Source organism: Zeus faber (assembly GCF_960531495.2).
Source record: "Zeus faber genome assembly, chromosome: 2".
Taxonomy (NCBI): domain Eukaryota; kingdom Metazoa; phylum Chordata; class Actinopteri; order Zeiformes; family Zeidae; genus Zeus; species Zeus faber.
Genome location: NC_137189.1, coordinates 7,617,709 through 7,638,091, shown reverse-complemented (window position 1 = coordinate 7,638,091; position 20,383 = coordinate 7,617,709). Strand labels below are relative to the sequence as shown.

Genomic DNA, 20,383 nt, shown 5'->3' with positions numbered 1-20,383 from the left:
ACATTGATACCGGCCTTTATCATCCCCATAAACACATATGCAAAGAATATTGACAGAAACAATTTAACAGACACAGTCTCAAGGTCTCTTCACCAGTCTTCAGACATGCTGACTTAATACAGACCATTACATTCATTGTCTTTTACCAAATGTCCTCTGGTATGATGTTATTCGGTTCTTGACGTAGAACTTCACTGCTTGCCAGGTTCTATTGTTGAGAACTAAAGGAGCTGACCTGATGCAGTCTTCACATTGCCTTTTCCCTGGTACCCTGCCAGATGTGATGCATTCCAAGAGTTTGTCCTCAACCGCCTTCACCTCTTCTTCTGTCCACTTTCTTTTTGGGGCTGTTGACACACCTAAAATCACAACATTTAGCCCCAAATTTTTAAATGGTTATTTTTCTCATCGTTTAAACATTTAGAGTATATGCTATACAAACATTGTATGCAAGAGCAGGGTTTCTCAATCTTTTCGGGCCTGGGGCCCGGTCATGTCAGAATTTATCGTCACAGGGCCCACCTTGACATCGTCTCACTCTCGTCAAACCCCCACCCCCCATTGGAAATATAAAGCAATTTGATATAGCCTATACAGTATGTAAAAGAATCATACATATTATTTGGCAGATTCTGTGGGAAGTAGCCAACCAATTCAGTAAACCATAAAGGTCATTCCCCTATTTTTTGATTTTCATAATGGCTTTTAGATTTGTAGCCTGAAACATATATTTGTCCTTTCTTTGCTCTGTGGACCAGTGTGCACCTCGTTGCGGACTGGCGCCGGTCTGCGGCCCATAGTTTGAGAAACACTGTGCTTGAGCATTGTCTGTTATGGTAAAGCTGGCCTGCATTTAATACCAAGATAAGTTAACCAACTAACTCTGGAGACCTACAATTTCAGGTGCGTGATTACAGATGTAGACACTGTGGGACTTAGTGAATGTCATTTTCAGATTATGTGTGACAGATTCAGCACCTGTTCATCAAGTGCAAAGGTAAGTAAGCATTGTATGACAAATAATATGTTAACTTTAGATAAATTCTTAGTTTTCTTTGTTTTAGGCATCAGAAAGCATCACATAAACATTTGGCCAAAATTCTACTAAAAGATCTTACAGTTCATTACTATACCGACGCATGCAAGTTCTCAGTTCAACGATTTTCACTCTTTACCTGACTTTGAAGGCATCTTTCTTCCTTTTGTATACATCCGGCTATTTGGAAGTTCCTCTGAAAATCAAATCAAAAGAAACACTTGATTTTTGGCACACCAAACACAAAACATAAATATAAAAAAATAAAAGCATACAACACATGTAGCAACAGCAGCCTATTGATACTACACATAGGTTGCACAATATTGTTTTAGTCAACTAAACAGAGGAACAATATGAGGGAGATTTAATACAATTAAGCTTTCAATGTAGCCTGGAAATCCAGACCTATATCTAGAAAGCTGTAGGGTCTGGCAACGAGTAATGAAAATGGCCCAACTCGAGGGGCGGAGCCAAGCATGCGTTTGAAAATATCACTGCCCGCAATTGGATTACACTATGACCAATGAGAAGAATACAAGGGGTGACATATCCAGACCAGTGGAGCTAACCAATAGATAAGACTTGCCATATACGATCGGTAAAACAGCAACGCTTTTGGCCCGCCTATATCAGATACACCGATGTGATTGGTTAATGTTCTGGGTTTGGGCAATCGGGGAGTGAGTATATTGCTCGTTCCCAGAGTGACCCGCTGAGCAAATTCAAATTGTGCTCTTGTGAGAACTCTGGATTTCCAGGGTACTTTTAATGATGAAGCAGGCAAGTTCATCCTCAAGCCACTACATTACCTGTAGCAGTTGAAGGGGATTGGCGTCGCTTCTTTGGCTGTGGCCTTTCACTCATCCTTGAAGACTGACTGTCCAAAGATTCATCTGAAAGACACACATAAACAATGGTATACTTGTAAGTCTGCAGGAACAAGACAGTTTCAATTAGGCCTAGAATTGCAATGTGTGAATTTTCCACAGATAACTTTACCTGTAGATGTTGTAGGAGACTGGTGTCGCTTCCTTGGCTGTGGCGTCTCATTCTCACTCTCATCTTCACTTTCAGACAAGTTACTGCCTAAATCTACCTTCTCTGCAATGTGGAGAAAATGCATGCTTTACTTGTTTTACTTGTAGCTGTACTAAACAGCTGTGAATAGGGTATAATAACAACTGCAATGTCTTGTGTCTTACCATTAGGCTCAAGGTTGATCTCTTCAAGATTTTTACCCTTGAATTCTGCAACTCTTCCCTGTTCAAGGGCTAACAGCACCTTGCTGATTTTGGCTAGCTGCAGTGTCCCTTCAGGCAACCTGTAAAACTTTCTGTGTACTCGGATGTCATGTCCCATAAAATCTGCCAACTGGTCCATCTCAGTGTCCTTTAGATTCAGTACTTTTGAGACGGTAGCCACATGTTTCCTCAGCTTTGTACATGACAGAGCCTTTGGATATTTGGCCCCACACTCCTGGGCAACTTTCCTGATGCAAGATGTGCCATGGTAGTATGAGTTCTCAGTCATGGGCGTTGAAAAAAAAAAAATGTTTTCATCCAGTACACCACATGTTTGACGAGTCTTCACAAGTAGATCCATGGAATCTAGCATGCCTGGAGTCAGGAGTATTGGGACCTTTCGGTCTCTCTTGCCCCTGATCTCAATCCGCTGAAAATGCTGACAGAGCTTTTTCTCAACTTCTGATAAGGCATCAGCAACATCAGAATGCACGACAGACGTGTTTCGAAGAAGATAGGTGTTCAACTTCATTTTTGAAACTTCTCCAGGCCTCCGGCGATTGAACAGAATTAAATCACATAATGTCGCTTGGGCAAGCTTTGACCAGTTCTTTTGAGTTTTTTCAAATTTGATTTTTTCTTGATAGAGTTTAATCTTCTTGTTGAGATGCACATGCATTTTTTTGACATCCTCTGTGAAAGGGAGAAGTTCTGGGCAGTTCCACTTTGCTTCCCTAAGTGTTTTCAGGGCTGATGCTGACACACATTCGTTCCATTTAGTTGTGTACAATTCCCTGAACCGCTTCACATTTTTGATGTTGTCTTCCTCTCCTGCCATCATTGCCTCACATTCAGCAATATCAGCCATTCTCTTGAGGGTGTGGCCCAGTTTCAATGCCAAAGAGGGGACTGTGTAGACCTCTTCATCTTCTTGGAATCCTGCTGTATCTTTAACAGCCTGAACGACACGATTGAAGTTTGAGGGCGTGAAAAAGTCATTGATACTAAGAAGCTTTCCCGTTTTCTTTGCACTTACCAACAGCCTTCCAGCCTCACGCATTTTAGTTCTGATATATTCATGCTTTGTTTTGTCACTGCCCATTTTGTTGCATAAATGTTCTCCAAATTTGATGATACACACATCACTTTTAACTGCCTGTGTTATTTCGTCTTGCTTCATGTCACTAATGAGCTTCCATAACTTCTTACTTACACCTTCAGGGACGGGCTGTGCATATGCGCAGAGTGCTTGAACTCGAGATCTGCCTGGCTTTGTGAGCTGGCACTTCTTGGCCAAATTACACCTTTGCATATGCCTCCAAAGAGACTTTCGTCGGAACAGTCCTTGGCAATGTAAACAATGCATGTAGTCCTTCACGTCCACATGGTTGGCAGCTGTTTGTTGACGTGGCACCAATACACCTTTGCCTGCCTTCAGAACCTGTATGTTGTGCTCACGGTTCCCTTTATTCCTCAAAAGATCTAGAATAACCTTTCTTTCTTTAGACCCCTTTGGAAAAGAAAGTGCTTTTGCTACCTCAACCTCATCCTTATGCATTTGGGCCAAGTGCCTTGCCATTTTGTTGAATGGTTTGTAGCAGGAAAAGCAATAATGCTTTTTGTTATACACCCTTTGGCCATATGCAGTCTTCTTCAATTTCATTACCGAAACATCACTGCTGTCATCTTTTACTTGCTGAGTTGATGTCTCCTTATCTTCAGGAGAGGAAGACTGTTGGGCTGCATTCATGGAAGATGAATTAGCATCGCTGCTGTCTAAGGTCACATTGGGAGATGAGAGACTGGTCCACGACAGATGTCTGCTTTTTCCCTCTTGAGATTCTTCGGAACAGTCTGATTCTTCTGAATTTGGCACAAAATCGTCATCGCTGTTTTCAGTGCTGCTAGCTGAAGCTGAACTGATCTGTAATAATTTTATGGTAAGCTGTAAATAAAAAAATGGCTTCAGTTTAAAAACAATAAAAGTTGATATATGTAGGGTTCAGTTTAAGTTCCTAAACATCCAAACAAGCCTACAGAAAATGTACAATGAAACACATGCAGCATCTGTTAAAAACCTGCTGTTTAAATGCTTATAACCATAGCAAGCTACAAAGAACAATACAGTTAAACAAATCACCTGAGAGAGGGAGAGGGACAGAGAGACAGAGAGAGGGACAGAGGGAGAGCGATGGAGAGAGAGGGAGAGAGAGAGAGAGAGAGAGAGAGAGAGAGAGAGAGAGAGAGAGAGAGAGAGAGGGAGTGAGACAGAGGGAGGGAGGGAGAGAGGAGAGAGAGGAATAGAGAGAGAAGGGGAGAGGGAGACTGACACTTACAAATACACTCTCAGTCCTCTCTAGCTCTGGAACGTCTTGGGCTCCCGAGGATAAGAAAGAAACTTGCAATTCCAGAATGTCGGTATCCGCGTCACTGTCTGTGTCCTGGAAAGAGACAACCAATATCAAGTACTTATTTTCTTCCAGCCTGTTCCAATTGTGACTACATACCCTCTTAAAATAAATTAATGTACCATCATCATTCTCAACTTGCAAGGAAATTGAATTTGAAATATTACTACTTGTGTTAAGCTAATTGCTTTAACAAACTGACATCAATTAACATCATTAATAAAGAGTAAAAGTAGTTTGAAAAAGGTAAGAAAATCATTCACAAATAAACATAAGAATTCAGATCTGAACTCACATTAGCAAAGGCGGCTTCATCATTTGGAGGTGGGGCTTCAGCGTCTTGGTCCTGCGGAGGTGTCATGGTGTCAAACCTTGATTGCTCTGGACTTTCCTTTGCCTGAAATAAGTTTGAAACGTAAATGTAGTTATACAAATCCTTTATATTCACTTTACTCTGCATGCTACACAAGTGTTAAGTACATGAAATACATAGTTCTGCTTAAACAAATGTGTAATGCATGAAACATTAGATTTGATATGGATATTTATGTTTAATTTAATCCACCAGATTTTGTAAATGTTTTCTTAACAAGCTACTGAAATGAAAGCGTGACATGGAACTGGCTAAAATGCATCACCTTCAGTCGTGAATGTCTCCTGCTGCATTCATCATGATGTCGCCTGAGTACTTCAATGCGACATATAAACCTTTCTTTGGCTACCTTGCTCAGGCCTCTATTAATCGTGCTTTTATTTGATCTATTGAAGATGTAAAGAAAAAGTAACCATTGTATGTAGGTTACACATAAAGACAACATGACAGACAGTCATCGTGTTTGAACTACAAGGAAGCAATGGGATAAAAGTTTCATTGACAATGAGAAGACGTGCGTAAAGCTTGTGAGTAAAGATAACTTCCCATGTGCTTTCGAGCGACCTTAAGTTAGCATTTTCATTCAAAGCATGTGTGTCGTTGTGTGAATGGTCAATACATTTAAAATAAATCTCTATAGTTAACTATTAGCTATTCATTGAGGAGCTCTTTTCCAAAACGCTATGAATCCATTTGAATAGTTTTAAGGAAAATTCAATTTTTTAACTAGACCCACATATTTTGTTAATATTCAATTGATCCTGTTAAAATGGTTTGTTGGCCCAGTCCGAACAACAATGCTGTAAATCCATTGATGGTTTACATAATGTTTTTGTTTTTTAACAAGAGAACATGCAACATATGATATCAGGGACTGTAGCAACCAATAACTTAATAACGGCCAATAATGTCATAACTGCCAATTATGTAATAATTTAAATGTAATCAAGCCAATACCTTTTTGCCAATAATGTAGTAACTTATTATATTATTGGCCTTGTATTAAAAAAATCCTTTGAACATGTAATTACTGAGACAATAATGTAATAACTGAGGTATCGCTTGCTCATCATGGGCATCAGGGCCATATATGTGGTCATAAAACAACTGGTTAACGGTATGGTTGCCTATACCGACTATGTTTGTTGATCTGCTGCTTTCAAAACATAACCACAACATGACTACACATATGGCCCTGATGCCCATGATCGTCACATTAATTCATCATTACTTATGTCCTGTCGGGCACTTTGTTTGCGGTTTAGTCACTTTATTTACTGTCATTGCTCATTCATTTTGCATTGTGGAATTATTCATCTACTGTATCAACAATCTCCATATGTACAGGACCTTGTATCAAGCCAGGATGTACAAAATAGCTTTAAAAAAAGCGCTTTTTCACGCGCGGCGACGCTAGGGAATAGAACAGTGGCGTGAAGCTTAGCGGGGCGGCGCGTCAAGGCGCAGCGTGTGTGGGCTAGCACGTCGGAAATAATGGGAGCGTTCTTTTTGGCGCTGCGCTGCGCGGGAGGTGTGTGTTGGGCTTAAGGCTATGTGCGCGGTGCGCCAACTTTTTCACGAGATAGGGAGACCCCCTTAGAGATGAAAACATCATCCGTATCCTGCTTCAAAGTGAACCTTTGGCCTCACACGCGAGGTGGATATATCGCATTTAGGCTAAAAATACGTTCGGCGCTTGTCGCGGATGGACGAAAAAAAACCGCATCTTGCGGTACCTTCTAAACAAGGAAATATAGCGACTTGGCATTTAACATTGATGGAGCAGTGAATAGGTTCAGTACACAGCAAAATGGCATGAAAAACTCTTTTTTTTTAATGTGGCGTTTATCGCGTTTTGGAATAAAGCTCCTCATGTGAAAACATCCAAGTCCAATTTAAACGAAATCATGGAATATTGTAGCTAATTCTGACTAATTACACCAGAAATCAAAAGCCTAGCTATTTGGCATTTAGGCCTACATAAAAGTAGCCTTCTTTGTCACCTAAATCTACCTTAAGTAGAAGGAACATGCATAATCTTCATAATTGACATATATCTCAAGACAGTAAAACTAAAATAGCCAGTATTTAAAATATATATCATGACATATACGGGGCATGATGCCATTCTTACCTTATTTTTTCCATGATGCTCCATCATCTGATTTCAACGGCACATGTGTCCTGGCTCAATCGCAATGTCTGTATGTCCGTTCTGCTCTCCAATTAACCCTGTCCCGTCCAATCCATTGGTCCAATCCAAAGTTTTTTATAAACTAAAATGGCGGCCCCACTGTGTGACTGTGTTAATCTCACATTTCTATGTGCCAAAATATCTGCACTGTGATGATTTCACCAATATTATATATTCAATAATAATAATAATAATAATAATAATAATAATTTCAGTGAGAAACATGGTGTATAGTGTTATTACAATTTGTGTGCGGTGGGGACCTGGTATGTCAGGTACACACACAGTTCTTAAAACTTCCAGTAAGTTTGTCAGGTCTTCTATGATATCTTGGAGGTGGGGGAGGGGTTGGTGCGGTGGGGACCTGGAATGTCAGGTGCACACACAGTTCTTAAAACTTCCAGTAAGTTCTTCAGGTCTTCTATGATATCTTGGAGGTGGGGGAGGGGTTGGTGCGGTGGGGACCTGGTATGTCAGGTACACACACAGTTCTTAAAACTTCCAGTAAGTTCTTCAGGTCTTCTATGATCTCTTGGAGGTGGGGGAGGGGTTGGTGCGGTGGGGACCTGGTATGTCAGGTACACACACAGTTCTTAAAACTTCCAGTAAGTTCTTCAGGTCTTCTATGATCTCTTGGAGGTGGGGGAGGGGTTGGTGCGGTGGGGACCTGGTATGTCAGGTGCACACACAGTTCTTAAAACTTCCAGTAAGTTCTTCAGGTCTTCTATGATCTCTTGGAGGTGGGGGAGGGGTTGGTGCGGTGGGGACCTGGTATGTCAGGTACACACACAGTTCTTAAAACTTCCAGTAAGTTCTTCAGGTCTTCTATGATCTCTTGGAGGTGGGGGAGGGGTTGGTGCGGTGGGGACCTGGTATGTCAGGTACACACACAGTTCTTAAAACTTCCAGTAAGTTCTTCAGGTCTTCTATGATATCTTGGAGGTGGGGGAGGGGTTGGTGCGGTGGGGACCTGGTATGTCAGGTACACACACAGTTCTTAAAACTTCCAGTAAGTTCTTCAGGTCTTCTATGATCTCTTGGAGGTGGGGGAGGGGTTGGTGCGGTGGGGACCTGGTATGTCAGGTACACACACAGTTCTTAAAACTTCCAGTAAGTTCTTCAGGTCTTCTATGATCTCTGGGAGGCGGCTTAGGTGTGGGCGTGGGTGGGGGCGTGGTGGGTATGGTGGGGACCTGATATGTCAGGTGCACGCACAGTTCACACACAGTTTTTCTAGCAATGACCACTAGGGGTGCAATCCGCACACACAGAGATACACACACACACTTTAAATCTGGTGAAACTGACCCAACAGGGACCTATAGTGATTTTTAGGGAAACATTGCCAAGCATGTTAAAATGGTGTTTTCTATCATTGGCAATGGTTGTGCCTCTGGGGACCTGGACTCAGGTCCTCACCGCACATGAGGTCCCCACGGGTTTGGTGTGCAATCAGGTTCAAGTCCCCACCAAGTAGCAAAAACAAGTACACACACACACACACACACACACACACACACACACACACACACACACACACACACACACACACACACACACACACACACACACACCACCAGCACCTGCTTCAAATACACCCCTGAACATCCTCCTGATTACATTCTTCTACTTTTCTACTCCCTTTACTACCACAGCTATCATAAGAAGAGGCCACGTGTCAAATTGCTGGTCCAATTTTCTTGGACTTAATTACGTTGTCGATACATGTTCCTATGTTTGATTTTTCCATGTTTGTTTTTCCAGGTACATGCTGTTAGTTTGTTTCTATGTTAATTTGTCGCACCCATGGTGGTTTTCCCCGTCTTGGAGAAGTAATGATAATTCGTTGTTTATAGACCAACACGTGGTAAAATCATTCCCCAAAGAGGCAGATTGGTGGCTGACTTGTATAACAAAAAAGCTGTGCTTTTGTCACCCCACAGGTCGTCCACAGGACAGAGTGATCGAAAGCAGTTCTCGGCGATTAAATAATGAATAAAGAGTTGCATTGCAGGTTGAGAAGTTGAACTCGACTTGCTGATTAACTCCTGTCCTAGATGCGATGGGATACAAATACTCTGTGTTGTACGCCAAGCATGCTGACAGCACAGGTAAAAATAAATAACAGTAAAAATAATAAAGCAAATAAATAAAACACTAAAATATGATCAAATATACTTATTAATTAACAGAGGGAATTAAAAGAATGCCTCCAATATAAGCTTGCTTCCAATAAAGGTCTGGTACCCTCAGCAGTTGAGGTAAATAGAAGTCCGGTCACTATTTGAAGAAATACAGTATACGTTTTCAGCTGATTTCTTAAGTGCTGAAAGTATTTTGTGTGTGGCTGGTCAATATAAGGGATGAATCAAAACCACAAATTTATCACTAACAGAGATTTTACCTCTAGAACAATTTTTGTACTTAAAGATGTAATCAGTAACAATGGCCGTTAACTGATAAATAGCAATTGCTAAAGGAAGCCAACATTGCCAAACATGACTGCTCCTTCTAAAGGAGGCTTTTTAGCCTTTGCAGCAGTCTTGCAAGTAGAGATGGAACAGACCCATATCAATATCGGGTGCCAATACTGCTTCACTCATCAGATATCGATCTGACGTCCCCGATCCACATGCCGATCCATATTCCTTTCCATAGCTTGGACTGAACCATGAACCCGCCATTTTATTTAGTTAATTTAATGGTCTGCCTCTTTGAGGATTCAACTCGGAAAATAATTTACCTGTAAAGCACAACGCGCGAAAAGGAACTGGCAGTTTGAGTTTTTCCTACTCCACGACCATTCCAATATGGCGTACAATACATTGACGTACGATCCAAAGCTCCAGATCTGGATCTTTTTCATTTTTTTGGAAATAATATTTGCAAAAAGATCAAGATCAAGATCAAGAACTATTCACTTTGAAAACCTACACCTGTTTGTATGTGAAGTATGTGAAGCCTACTTAACATACAGTTCAAATAAAATGCTTTGGAATACATTTAACTGAAACTTTGTATATTTTTTGCTCTTTTAATAAGAAGCGCTGTGTGGTTTACTACAGCCTCGTGTAACCTTACAGATAATAACAACAATAAGAAGAAAAAAGAGCTCTGGTATCGGAATCAGTATCAGCAGATACTGTATGTATTGGAATTGGATCGGAACTGAAAAACAGTGGATCGTTGCATCTCTACTTGCAACGGCAGTCATTTGGTGGCAGAATGTCCGTCCATTGGTGCGCAAACTAAAATGAAACCAGTATGGGAACATGAGCTGTGTAGTTCAGGGGCAGGGATTGAGCAAAGATTTATAAAGCTGGGAGTGTGCATCATTTTCTCCCAAACAGAAAGCAACCATTGATTAAAATTTGCTAAGCGTCACTGTTATATTATAGTTAAATTTAAACACACAAATAATATAAAAATTATTTTCAATTGAACAGTATAGTTCGGATGCGCAATGCATTCGAGTAAAAAAAAGGTCACCCCGTCAAAAGGTCAAAAGGTCACAGATCAGGATTGTTATCACACTGTGACCACACCGGCACCAATGCTGTATCATTCTTCCATCCATCAATCCTTCAATTCATCCATCCATCCATCAATTCTTCCATTCATCCTTCCATCCATCCATGTGTCCATCCACCACCCGCACGAAAGACGCCAATCTGAGCCCTAACATGGTGCAGTGTCCCCCAGGCTGCTGTACGCTGCCCGCAAAGTCCCCAAGCTAATAACTAATAGCATCTTTATTACTAAAGCTGCTTTCACACGTGCACTCCGGACAATGTCCGGATAATGTCTGGACCTGATTGTCCAGAAATTGTCTAGATTTACCGTTTCACACATGGAGCAAAAAACAGAAGATTGTTCCTGTAAGACATGTTTACATTCCCTGGAAATACTCCTTTTGGTTTAGACGAGGGGCAGAGCCTGGGTAGAGCATGCAGGAGGCAGACCATGATGCAATGACACAATGGTGCAGCAGAGTTTTCCAGCATACCCAAGACGGCAGCAAGGCTACAGACTTTTAGAGACAAATATCTCCCAATGTTTCAAACCCAAACCAAAATAAAACTGGATTAAACTAAACAGGCGGGACATGTTTGCTTCCATGAAATCAAGCCTTCAAGTAGGAAAGTGAGCTTCACGCAGGATCACAATCCTGCTCAGTCTGGTGGTTCTGCTCTGAAAAAAATAATTCTGTTTTTCCAAATTAACGAATTCTGATAATTAATTCTGATAAACGGGGAAATATTTTTTTTCTCAGGTGAATGCATTACGCTTCCATAGTACAGACCAGTTACTGTGATCATTACAGTTCACGTTGCAGTGCATTTTTTCCTAACATGCTGCTGTAGAAAATATGCCAGGTTTGATATTTTTGTACTGGGATATTCTGATATAGAATTTGAGATACATCATTTTAGTCTTTTACTGGACAAATATCAATACCAGAATGAGTACTGGCCAATGGCTATTCCAGATGTCTTGTTTTGTGATGGCCATCATGACAAACTTTTTACATTCTATGTGAGGAGCAAATCATTAAGCATTCCAGATTTCAGGACAGAATTTTTAATATGTAAAATAAAAATATTTGTCTACTTGAGGTATAACCTAAATTTAACGTGAGTGTCCCATAATGTTCTGAGTGACCAATAAATAATAAACAAATAAATAACACAAACTGTACCCCAAGTCGCTGGTGGTCAATCACGAGTGGTGGGGGTAGAGGGAGAGAGATGGGTTGCGTCTCCTCCTCAGTCCTTTCAGCATCTTTAACCACTTGTTCTGATTGGCTGCTCCTGCAGTTCTTCCAGTTTAAACCTGTGAATTAAGTAAGTGGTGATATTATTTGAATGACAGAAGGAAGGTGAGAGAAAAAGAGAGGAAATTAAAGAAAGGCCAAATGTGGTATGATTAGAAAATGTATTCATCCTCACATCTCACTCATATCGGTCACTTGAAAAATCCCTTTTCCAGAATATACAAACTTTTATTAAAAATAGACTACACCTTATCTTTACCTACAATGAAATGGGAAAGAGACCTTGCTGTTCCCACCGATATCAACCTGTGTCTTGGGAGTATTCTGAAGGTTACATTACTGTCCTGTTCTGTTTTTTTTATTATAACGTTGGAACATAAATAAATATATAAATAAATAAACAAACAAATAAATCTATAAATTCAAATCTTGGACAGAAAGAAAAAGCCTTCCATTTGTAATCAGCTTGGGTGTTGGGAAGGGGGTGGGTGGAGAAGCCTTGTTGCCTGTTGTTTGGACAGCCTCAACTTGTTTGCTTTCTTTGTCTGGTTGTGCCATCCCCTAATGGCTATTCCCCCCTCCAGCTGCACCGTTACCACAGGCTTCCAGCTGGCCTCTGTAATCTCTGGCCAAAACACACCCTTAATCACATAAAACACAAAACAAACCAACACAAAAACCCATGGCCCATTCGCAGACACCACACAAAATCAAGAGCCAAAGAGTTCAAGGCAAGGGGAAAAAAGAGGAACACACACACACACACACTATATGGCATAGACAGAGGGAGAAAGTCAGCCAGCTATGCAGATCATTTACACAATGGGAGGAAGAAGAAAAATAAAATTCTAGCATAAATCTCAGAGGGTTTGCATTCTATAAAGGTACACGTAACTTCTAAGCCCCTGGTGGGTTTCTATTGAAATCTACTGTATGCTAAGCCAGGAGGGGTGGTATTTCATATTTTGTATGCTTTATGTTGCATATTTCATGTCATCTCCTCAATTTTAAAAGCCAAACCAAATGCAAATCAAGAGCACTAGATGACAATCAACAAAGCCATTCATCATTCTTATTATCTGCTAGGAATTACAATTTTTTTTAAGACTGCAATATTCAACAGAGATATTGTTTATGTTGTAAGAACTGTTATTTTTGCATTTAGCCGGATTTACTTAGTAACTCATTCAGAATGTGAGATGAGCGTGGGGAACGTGGGGCCACACGAGCACATTATGCACATATACCTCCACAAGCCTAAAGGAATATCTTAGACCACCCAATGTCCATTATTCACGTCAGAGATTAAAGCAAAATCAAAGTTTTGTACAACCTTTTACGGTATAAATTTGTTACCATGAGTTTGTTATAGTCGATATGCTGCGATTCATTTTGATCGGTACCTTCTGTGGTTGCTATGTGGTCTTAAAAATATACTTCTGATGAAAATGTGGAGGTCAAAATGGAACATGAACATTTTTTTTTTTTAATTCAAGGATCTCTGGTCTATTGTCTTTGGAATGCATTTATACATTTTACAGTGTATATAGGGGCCACTAAGATACAGTGGGGCAAAAAAGTATTTAGTCAGCCACCAATTGTGCAAGTACCTATGATGAAAATAACAGGCCTCTCTCATCTTTTTAAGTGGGAGAACTTGCACAATTGGTGGCTGACTAAATGCTTTTTTGCCCCACTGTATTATCCCATTAATATTTGAGGCAGATGTATATGACTAGCTTTAATGTTTACATGAGAGAATAGCATCAAGCTCTTTAGTGGCAATAGCGCAAATAACTAAGCTAGCTTATCTGGGATACTGTTGATGCTGCAGTTGTGAACTCAGTAATACCAGGCTTCTTGAGTGATCATTTTTTGCAGTGTGAACAAATGTGATCAGTGAGATCGGTGTTGGCTGCATACCCAATGCTTGCTTTTTTATGTGGTGACTGCTGAAATTGTTGTGGTATGTTTGCACCAGTTTCAGGGTGGTTGATAGCAGGGTGGCAAAAATCGTCAAAAATGCCACAAGCGGAAAAGGGTTCTGCAGTCAGGAAAGGTAAAGTGGTGTCCCTAGTTGATATTACACGTGAGATTAAGAAATAGTGCCTTTAACGATAACTAAACTAAACTAAACATTTTTTTTAAAATATACCCCTATAGACTCCTTTTTTCATAATTTCATGTATGTTTTAGTCAGAAATATGTTTTTGCCAATCACTTTGCAATGCAATGGAAGTCAATGGAGAGGAGAAAATACATCTTTTCATGCTCCACATAGTGGCAATATGGACGTGCATCAAGGTTAGGCCCTGATCACATCAGAAATTGATGCCACAATCTTCTACATTAAGATATTAAAGGTTGAACTCCTCACAAAGGCGCTGACTTTACATCACGACCAGAAGCGAATCTGCTAATCTCGGCAATTGCACTGAAATGAATGAAATTTGGTGCGAAATACCAGAGCACTTTCCCTTTAACATAGATAAAATAAATAACATTGACATAAAAAAACACTAGGTTGAGCCAGTTTGCGCAATATGTATAAAAAGATTTCCAAGGCCTTGATGTGTACCTGCTGGACGTGTGCCACGGGTTCACTAATTTCACTTTGGATCGATGAACATCTTGAAGATAAGTTTGAACCTATACACAACTTTAACGTTCATAATGAAAATGAAAATGTTCTTCAGTGTAGTGGCGCAGACAGTTTTCAGTGTAGGTGTGCTGTTATTTTGAATCAATATGACTGCTTAACAGCCCCCTTTAACATTATGTTGTGCATCCATTAGTTGTAATAACAGCATCAGACTGAGTAGCCTGCAAAATTCTTGGCCAAACTGCGTACATTGGACATTTTGAAAAGGACGTGCACAGAGCCACAACTGACCAGCATTTACACAGCTTGAGCTTCATGATAGATAGTCTTTTATTGAATTTGATATTTTTTTGTGGTGGCATTTTATTTGGCATATTATTGAATTAGATAATTAATTTGTGGTGGAACTTTATTGAATTTGGTCTTTTCTTTGTGGTGGAAATTTGATTTTGAAATTTTCTGGATGAATTTCAATAACTGTCATATGATTAATGCTCATAATGTATATTGTGCAATTTATTTCACAATCAAATAACTAAATGTATTTATTGTGAATCACTTATGAAATTATAAAGCGAAAACATACCTTCTATATCTTTTTCTTCTTCCAAAACATCTGCTTCTGACCTCCTGTCCTGGTGAGGGCACTCCTGAGCTGCTGCACTCTCCTCTGTGAGCTTTTCCTGCTGTAGTTTGGCTGAGCTCTGAGCTATGCTTGGTGGAGTCCTTTCCCCTGTTTCAGAGCTCTTTGTAGGACTATGAGAGTCCACACTGTCCATGGACGCATCCCCGTTTACACACTCCACCCCTGAGGCTAACACTTCTTCTGTGTCCTCGGCCTTGGCCTCTGTGTCTGAAGACAGAGTGGTGTCCATGATGGGCTGGGAGTCTACCTGGACTTGGCTGCTCCCTTCGGTGTCTGACTGTAAATGACCGACAATGGATTGTAACTCAGCATTCTCCTCCTTGGCCTGCAAATCTGTGTCACAGATGCTTGGCTCCTCCTCCTTAGCGGTTGACTCCTCCTCCTTAGCTGTGGGCTCCACCCCCCCAGCAGTTGGCTCCACTGCATTAGCCGTGGGTTCTACTGGGTCTGTCTTGGTCTGTGCCAGATCTGCAGAGGGGGGTTCACTGGAGCTCTCTTCTTCTGTGGATGGGAAGTTGGAAGGTGCGTGATGGCCATTGAGCTGGGGACCCATGGTGTCGCAAGATGACTCTTCATCCTGCGTCAGGCACGAGTCACTAGGGCCGGCTGTTTCTGCCTCGGGCTCCTCTTCCTCCACCTCCTCAGTTCCCTTCTTGTAGCTCTTTTTCTTACGGATGATGCCACGCCCCCAAGATGGCCTCCGTCGCATCTTGCGCTTTAAATGATCTGGAACGAGATGGGAAGAGAGAAAACGTATTAGGAGCAAAGAGAACAAAAGTCAGCCATGTTGTCATGATACCAAAATTTGACACCTTCAAACCCCGTGCTGGTTTTGATACCACTGGTAGCATAAATGTTATGAGTGTAATGGTAAATGGTATAAGTATAATTGTATAAAACTGATACCACAAAACACTAAACATATGCAAAACACAGTCATTAAGTTTCTGACAAATAACCCTAACACTAGATTCTAAATATTGGATGTAAAGGCTTCTATTAATATCATACCACACTTGCAAAGTTTGGAAGCTCTGAGACACAAAACCAACTTAGACTACTCCAAAATGCTGTCAGAACATATTTATGGAAGCATTGTGTGTATTAAACTATTTTAGTTTTTGTTAAAGTTAGCCACTAGGACTAGCTTGCATAAGCAGATGAAGATTAGATGTTGTCCTTTTCTTATAGGCATCGTTCAACATTTCAACTAAAATGGTTTGCTTGACTCAGTTGAACAAATATGAAAAAACTGATCACTGTGATATGGGCCGCAAAGTAAGTTTAGACTGAGCGAACGGGCGGAGAAAAGCACAAAGAAAGTTTAGACTGAGCGAACGGGCAGAGAAAAGCACAGGAAAATTAGTGGAGAGGAGTAGAGAATACAGATGACTTTCTCTATCCAAAAAAATAAGAAATTAAAAGTCCTGTTGTTCACACTGGTATCAATCATGTGACATTCAGGTTTTGATATTGTTTAAAATGTCCAGTATATATATTTATCAGAATATAAGATCGGCCTTGATACCAATATTGACTCTACAGCCTTAAATGTTAAGCTATTTGTTTAGATTAAAGAAAATATTGCACTATAAAAAACAATTCTGCTCCACATTACTGGTAAATTAATTCACCATCCTTGACAAAGAAAAAACAACAATTGGATATTTAGCTGTTATGTATTGCAACTACATTGTACCATATTTGTTCAACAAAAAACGAAAGTATAACCCTCTTATTACAAGGGTCAAATACAATGTTCGTGTGTTTTTTCTGACAGTTTCATTTTGTGAGCGGGTGCATGTATGTGTTTCTGGGTCAGTGGGTCGTTACTTAGTCTCTGACTGAAGGAGCGCGCGCGCGCAGAGAGAGAGAGAGACAAAGAACCTCCTGATACCTTTCATTTGAAACTAGCATCCTCTGATGGAACAAATCACAACCAAAATTGATTTCTTCCCCATTCTCTCTCTGTCTCTAAAATTATATGTATGGATGTGAGGGGGGGCAGGTTGGCTGCGGACTGCCTTTCAATGCAGCCCTTTGGCCATAATTAAATAGTAGAGGCAGAGGGTGAGTTCAGGAGAATGAAAGAGGTAGGAACGGATTGGGCTCAGAGGCGGGGGGGGGGGGGGTTGAAGAGTGTGAAGCAGATAGAGCCGAGATGGACGACAAACTAGTGCTGCACACGGTCAACACTGACAACAGATGGTGGTGGATGGTTGGGGGGCTGCTGAGGGTGGTGGTGTCGGAGGGAAAGGGGAGCAGAGCCTGCCATCTGAGAAAGTGCAGTAAAACTGTCACTGCAAGCTGGCGAGAAGGCTTAACACAGTGAAACTTAAGCAGTCAATTCCAATCACTGCTTTTCCCAAGCCACAGAGATGAGGTGTGAACCAGAGCAACAGTGTGAGAGAGACAGAGAGAGAGCAAGAGAGACTTTTAAGGTTCTTTTATTTTCAGTGAGTCATGTCACAGAAACTTGATTACGAGGGAACCAAAACTCAACAAAAATAGAGACAAACTACAGGAAAATCACAGGTCAGGAGAGAGAGAGAGAGAGAGAGAGAGAGAGAGAGAGAGAGAGAGAGAGAGAAAGAGAGCGATGCACAGAGACATTCATAGAGCACTGCATGTCAGCTTCCTGGGATTACAAGCATTAGAACCTGACAATAGGTAAACTCACAATGACCTGTCAGTTAGCTCACTCCAACCCCAAAATGAGCCCTTTGGTCTTGCCAGCCACAGGCCTTCAAAGCTCAAAATCAACCGCTGGGTCACGTCAGTCAGCATTTGACACCATGGAACAATTCTGTTTACCACTTTAATAAAAAGCCATCCTACATGTCTGCCCTACTCACCAAAATCCCAAAAAGCTGTAGTTGTTCATGTACATCTCCTCACATTCGGATGAGCACATACTCAGCACTACTCAGACCAGGCCATAGCCAAGTGTGCCCTCTTTAGATTGGTTCAGTTTCAGGTGGGGTCATGCGATTAAACCGTCCATTATACAGTCATGGGCCACTAAAGTGATCCAACTCTGCATTTGTGGAACCTTATACAGAATCAATATTGCATGCCAGCTGAAATCTCACACGACTTGATTATTAGAACTGTTATGTTATTTAGCGAATATCATATATACCCAAGTCCATTTTGTCAAAGCCTTTGTCGCAATGCTATAAAGCACTCAATCGATTTATTTTCATCTACACCACATTAGCTACTGATGCATGAACAGGCAAACCCTGACAAGTCAAAATACTACTTGTGAGGTTTTTTTTTCCTTCTTGTTCTTCTTATCCCTCTTACAACTATAAAGACGGGATGCTGTTGTCTTGTGGGGGAGTTAGAAAATGAGTTATTGTGTTATACAACCAACTTCACAATGGAGATAGCAGGAAGCAAGTCTATACAATAGCTGACCACACCTGGGTTAGTAGTAATAGACAAGTTGAAAGCCAAATGGTAATCGCACCTTGGCTGGCAGGAAGGTAAGACAGCAACAAGAGGATATTTAGTCAACCAGCAAATTCTGATAGACTGTCCCCTTTAGTGGCTCTCTCAACAGGGAGCGTGACGCTCCCTTCACGTCAAAACAGATCAGACTACAGGTTACAGAGAACACTTGGCAGCAGCTGATGCCAAGCAATTAAAGCCACAGCAAACACGCATCTAACATACAGCAGACGTGCAAATTGTTTATGAGTAAGCTAGATGCACTTCAATTTGAATTCCAGGTGAAAACAAAAAAGAGTGTAGTTTAATGAAACTTCAAATGTCTAAATCAACCAATTTTCAATTTCAAGAAAATATCTAAAGTCTATACAACCAATTTCCTCCATACTGCAGCTGTTATCAATCTGCAAAGTTTTCACTTCCTGCAGGCTATCGGTTAACATTAGTTTTTTAAATATTTTTTACAATGCTCACAATTGCTGAAACCAGAGAACAAGACAACATTGTGTCATGCAGTGTCTACCGTAGCAATCATTTTCTTACAAAATGATTTCTTTATAAATTTCCCCGGTGTGGGACTAATAAAGGTTATCTTAGGATCGATTAGCTACAATTAAAACACAGCAATGATCCATTATCAGAGAAAGCAGAAATGAATCACAACACACCAAATACCATAGAAATAGTATTATGTACCAGAAAGATCTAAAAATCAACAAAAGAGGTAGGCACTAAAATCTGACAGAGGGAAACAGTAAATTAGGTTGTTTCCCCTGAACCGTGCTGGATGTCAGTCTGGCTAGCTGTAATATCCTCCCAGGACAGCTGGCACAGACAGGGAAAAAGGACAAGCTTTGGGGCGTCGCTCATCTGACACACAAAGGGCTAGCAGCATTTATCTTCCAACACCAGAGCTGGCCTTCAATAACAACCAGCCTGACTCTGACAATGACATCCCGCTTCAAGACGGGATGTGCTGCAGAGAGGCTACGAGAAGCACCCCAAAGTCAGGGCATGCCACAAGGTCCAGCTGCTTATTCCATGCTGGCCACACGCACCGCTAGCAGAGTGATGAGTTTTTAGGTGGGGTGCAATGTGGGCTGTTGGCGCCACCTGAGAAGAGGATGACAGCATGGTATGTTGCACGGGGCAGACAGCGCCTTCCTCTTTTACGTGTGACTGCCGCGTGACAGTTAAGTATGCGGTAGGTAGGGGACCAGAAATGGCGGCAGAGGGAGCAGAGAACAAAAGGGGACAATCTGCTAAGCACAGCCATCGAGTAATCTTGGATATTTCAAGTTGGCATCACACCAGTGGGTCAGCGTGTTTGTGTGTGCAGCCTTCCTCTCACCCAGGAAAGAAAACTCAATTTCGATACGCGTGTTGATGTATTTGCCCTTCAGAATTCTGATTTAATTCTGAAATGTCACCTTGCTTTGTCAAATGATTAGTCATAGCTTGGCACACTTTTCAATTACAGTAAAATAAAAAAAAAAAAAACTGTGCCTGCGACTCGAGAAAATGAGTTCCAAAAATTATTCCTTTCATCAAACCCAGACAGGGAGTGTAAAGAGCCCGAGAGTCAAGCATTACAAAAAGAAATAATGAAAAGCTACTGGCCCCTCTTCTCCTTTTTAACCCATACCGGTC

At 41.0% G+C, this 20,383-nt stretch overlaps 1 protein-coding gene across 1 annotated transcript in view; it reads right to left on the bottom strand.

Moving 5' to 3' along the window:
- The window catches only part of atad2b (ATPase family AAA domain containing 2B), a gene marked incomplete at its 5' end in the record, with an annotated part of 132,203 nt that overhangs the window by 28,148 nt on the left and 83,672 nt on the right, over positions 1 to 20,383 (bottom strand). Inside the window, 2 exons of the mRNA XM_080024571.1 lie at positions 11,955 to 12,088; positions 15,218 to 16,003. Of these exons, the coding sequence (XP_079880697.1) occupies positions 11,955 to 12,088; positions 15,218 to 16,003 (920 nt within the window). The remainder of the gene's footprint in view (positions 1 to 11,954; positions 12,089 to 15,217; positions 16,004 to 20,383) is intronic.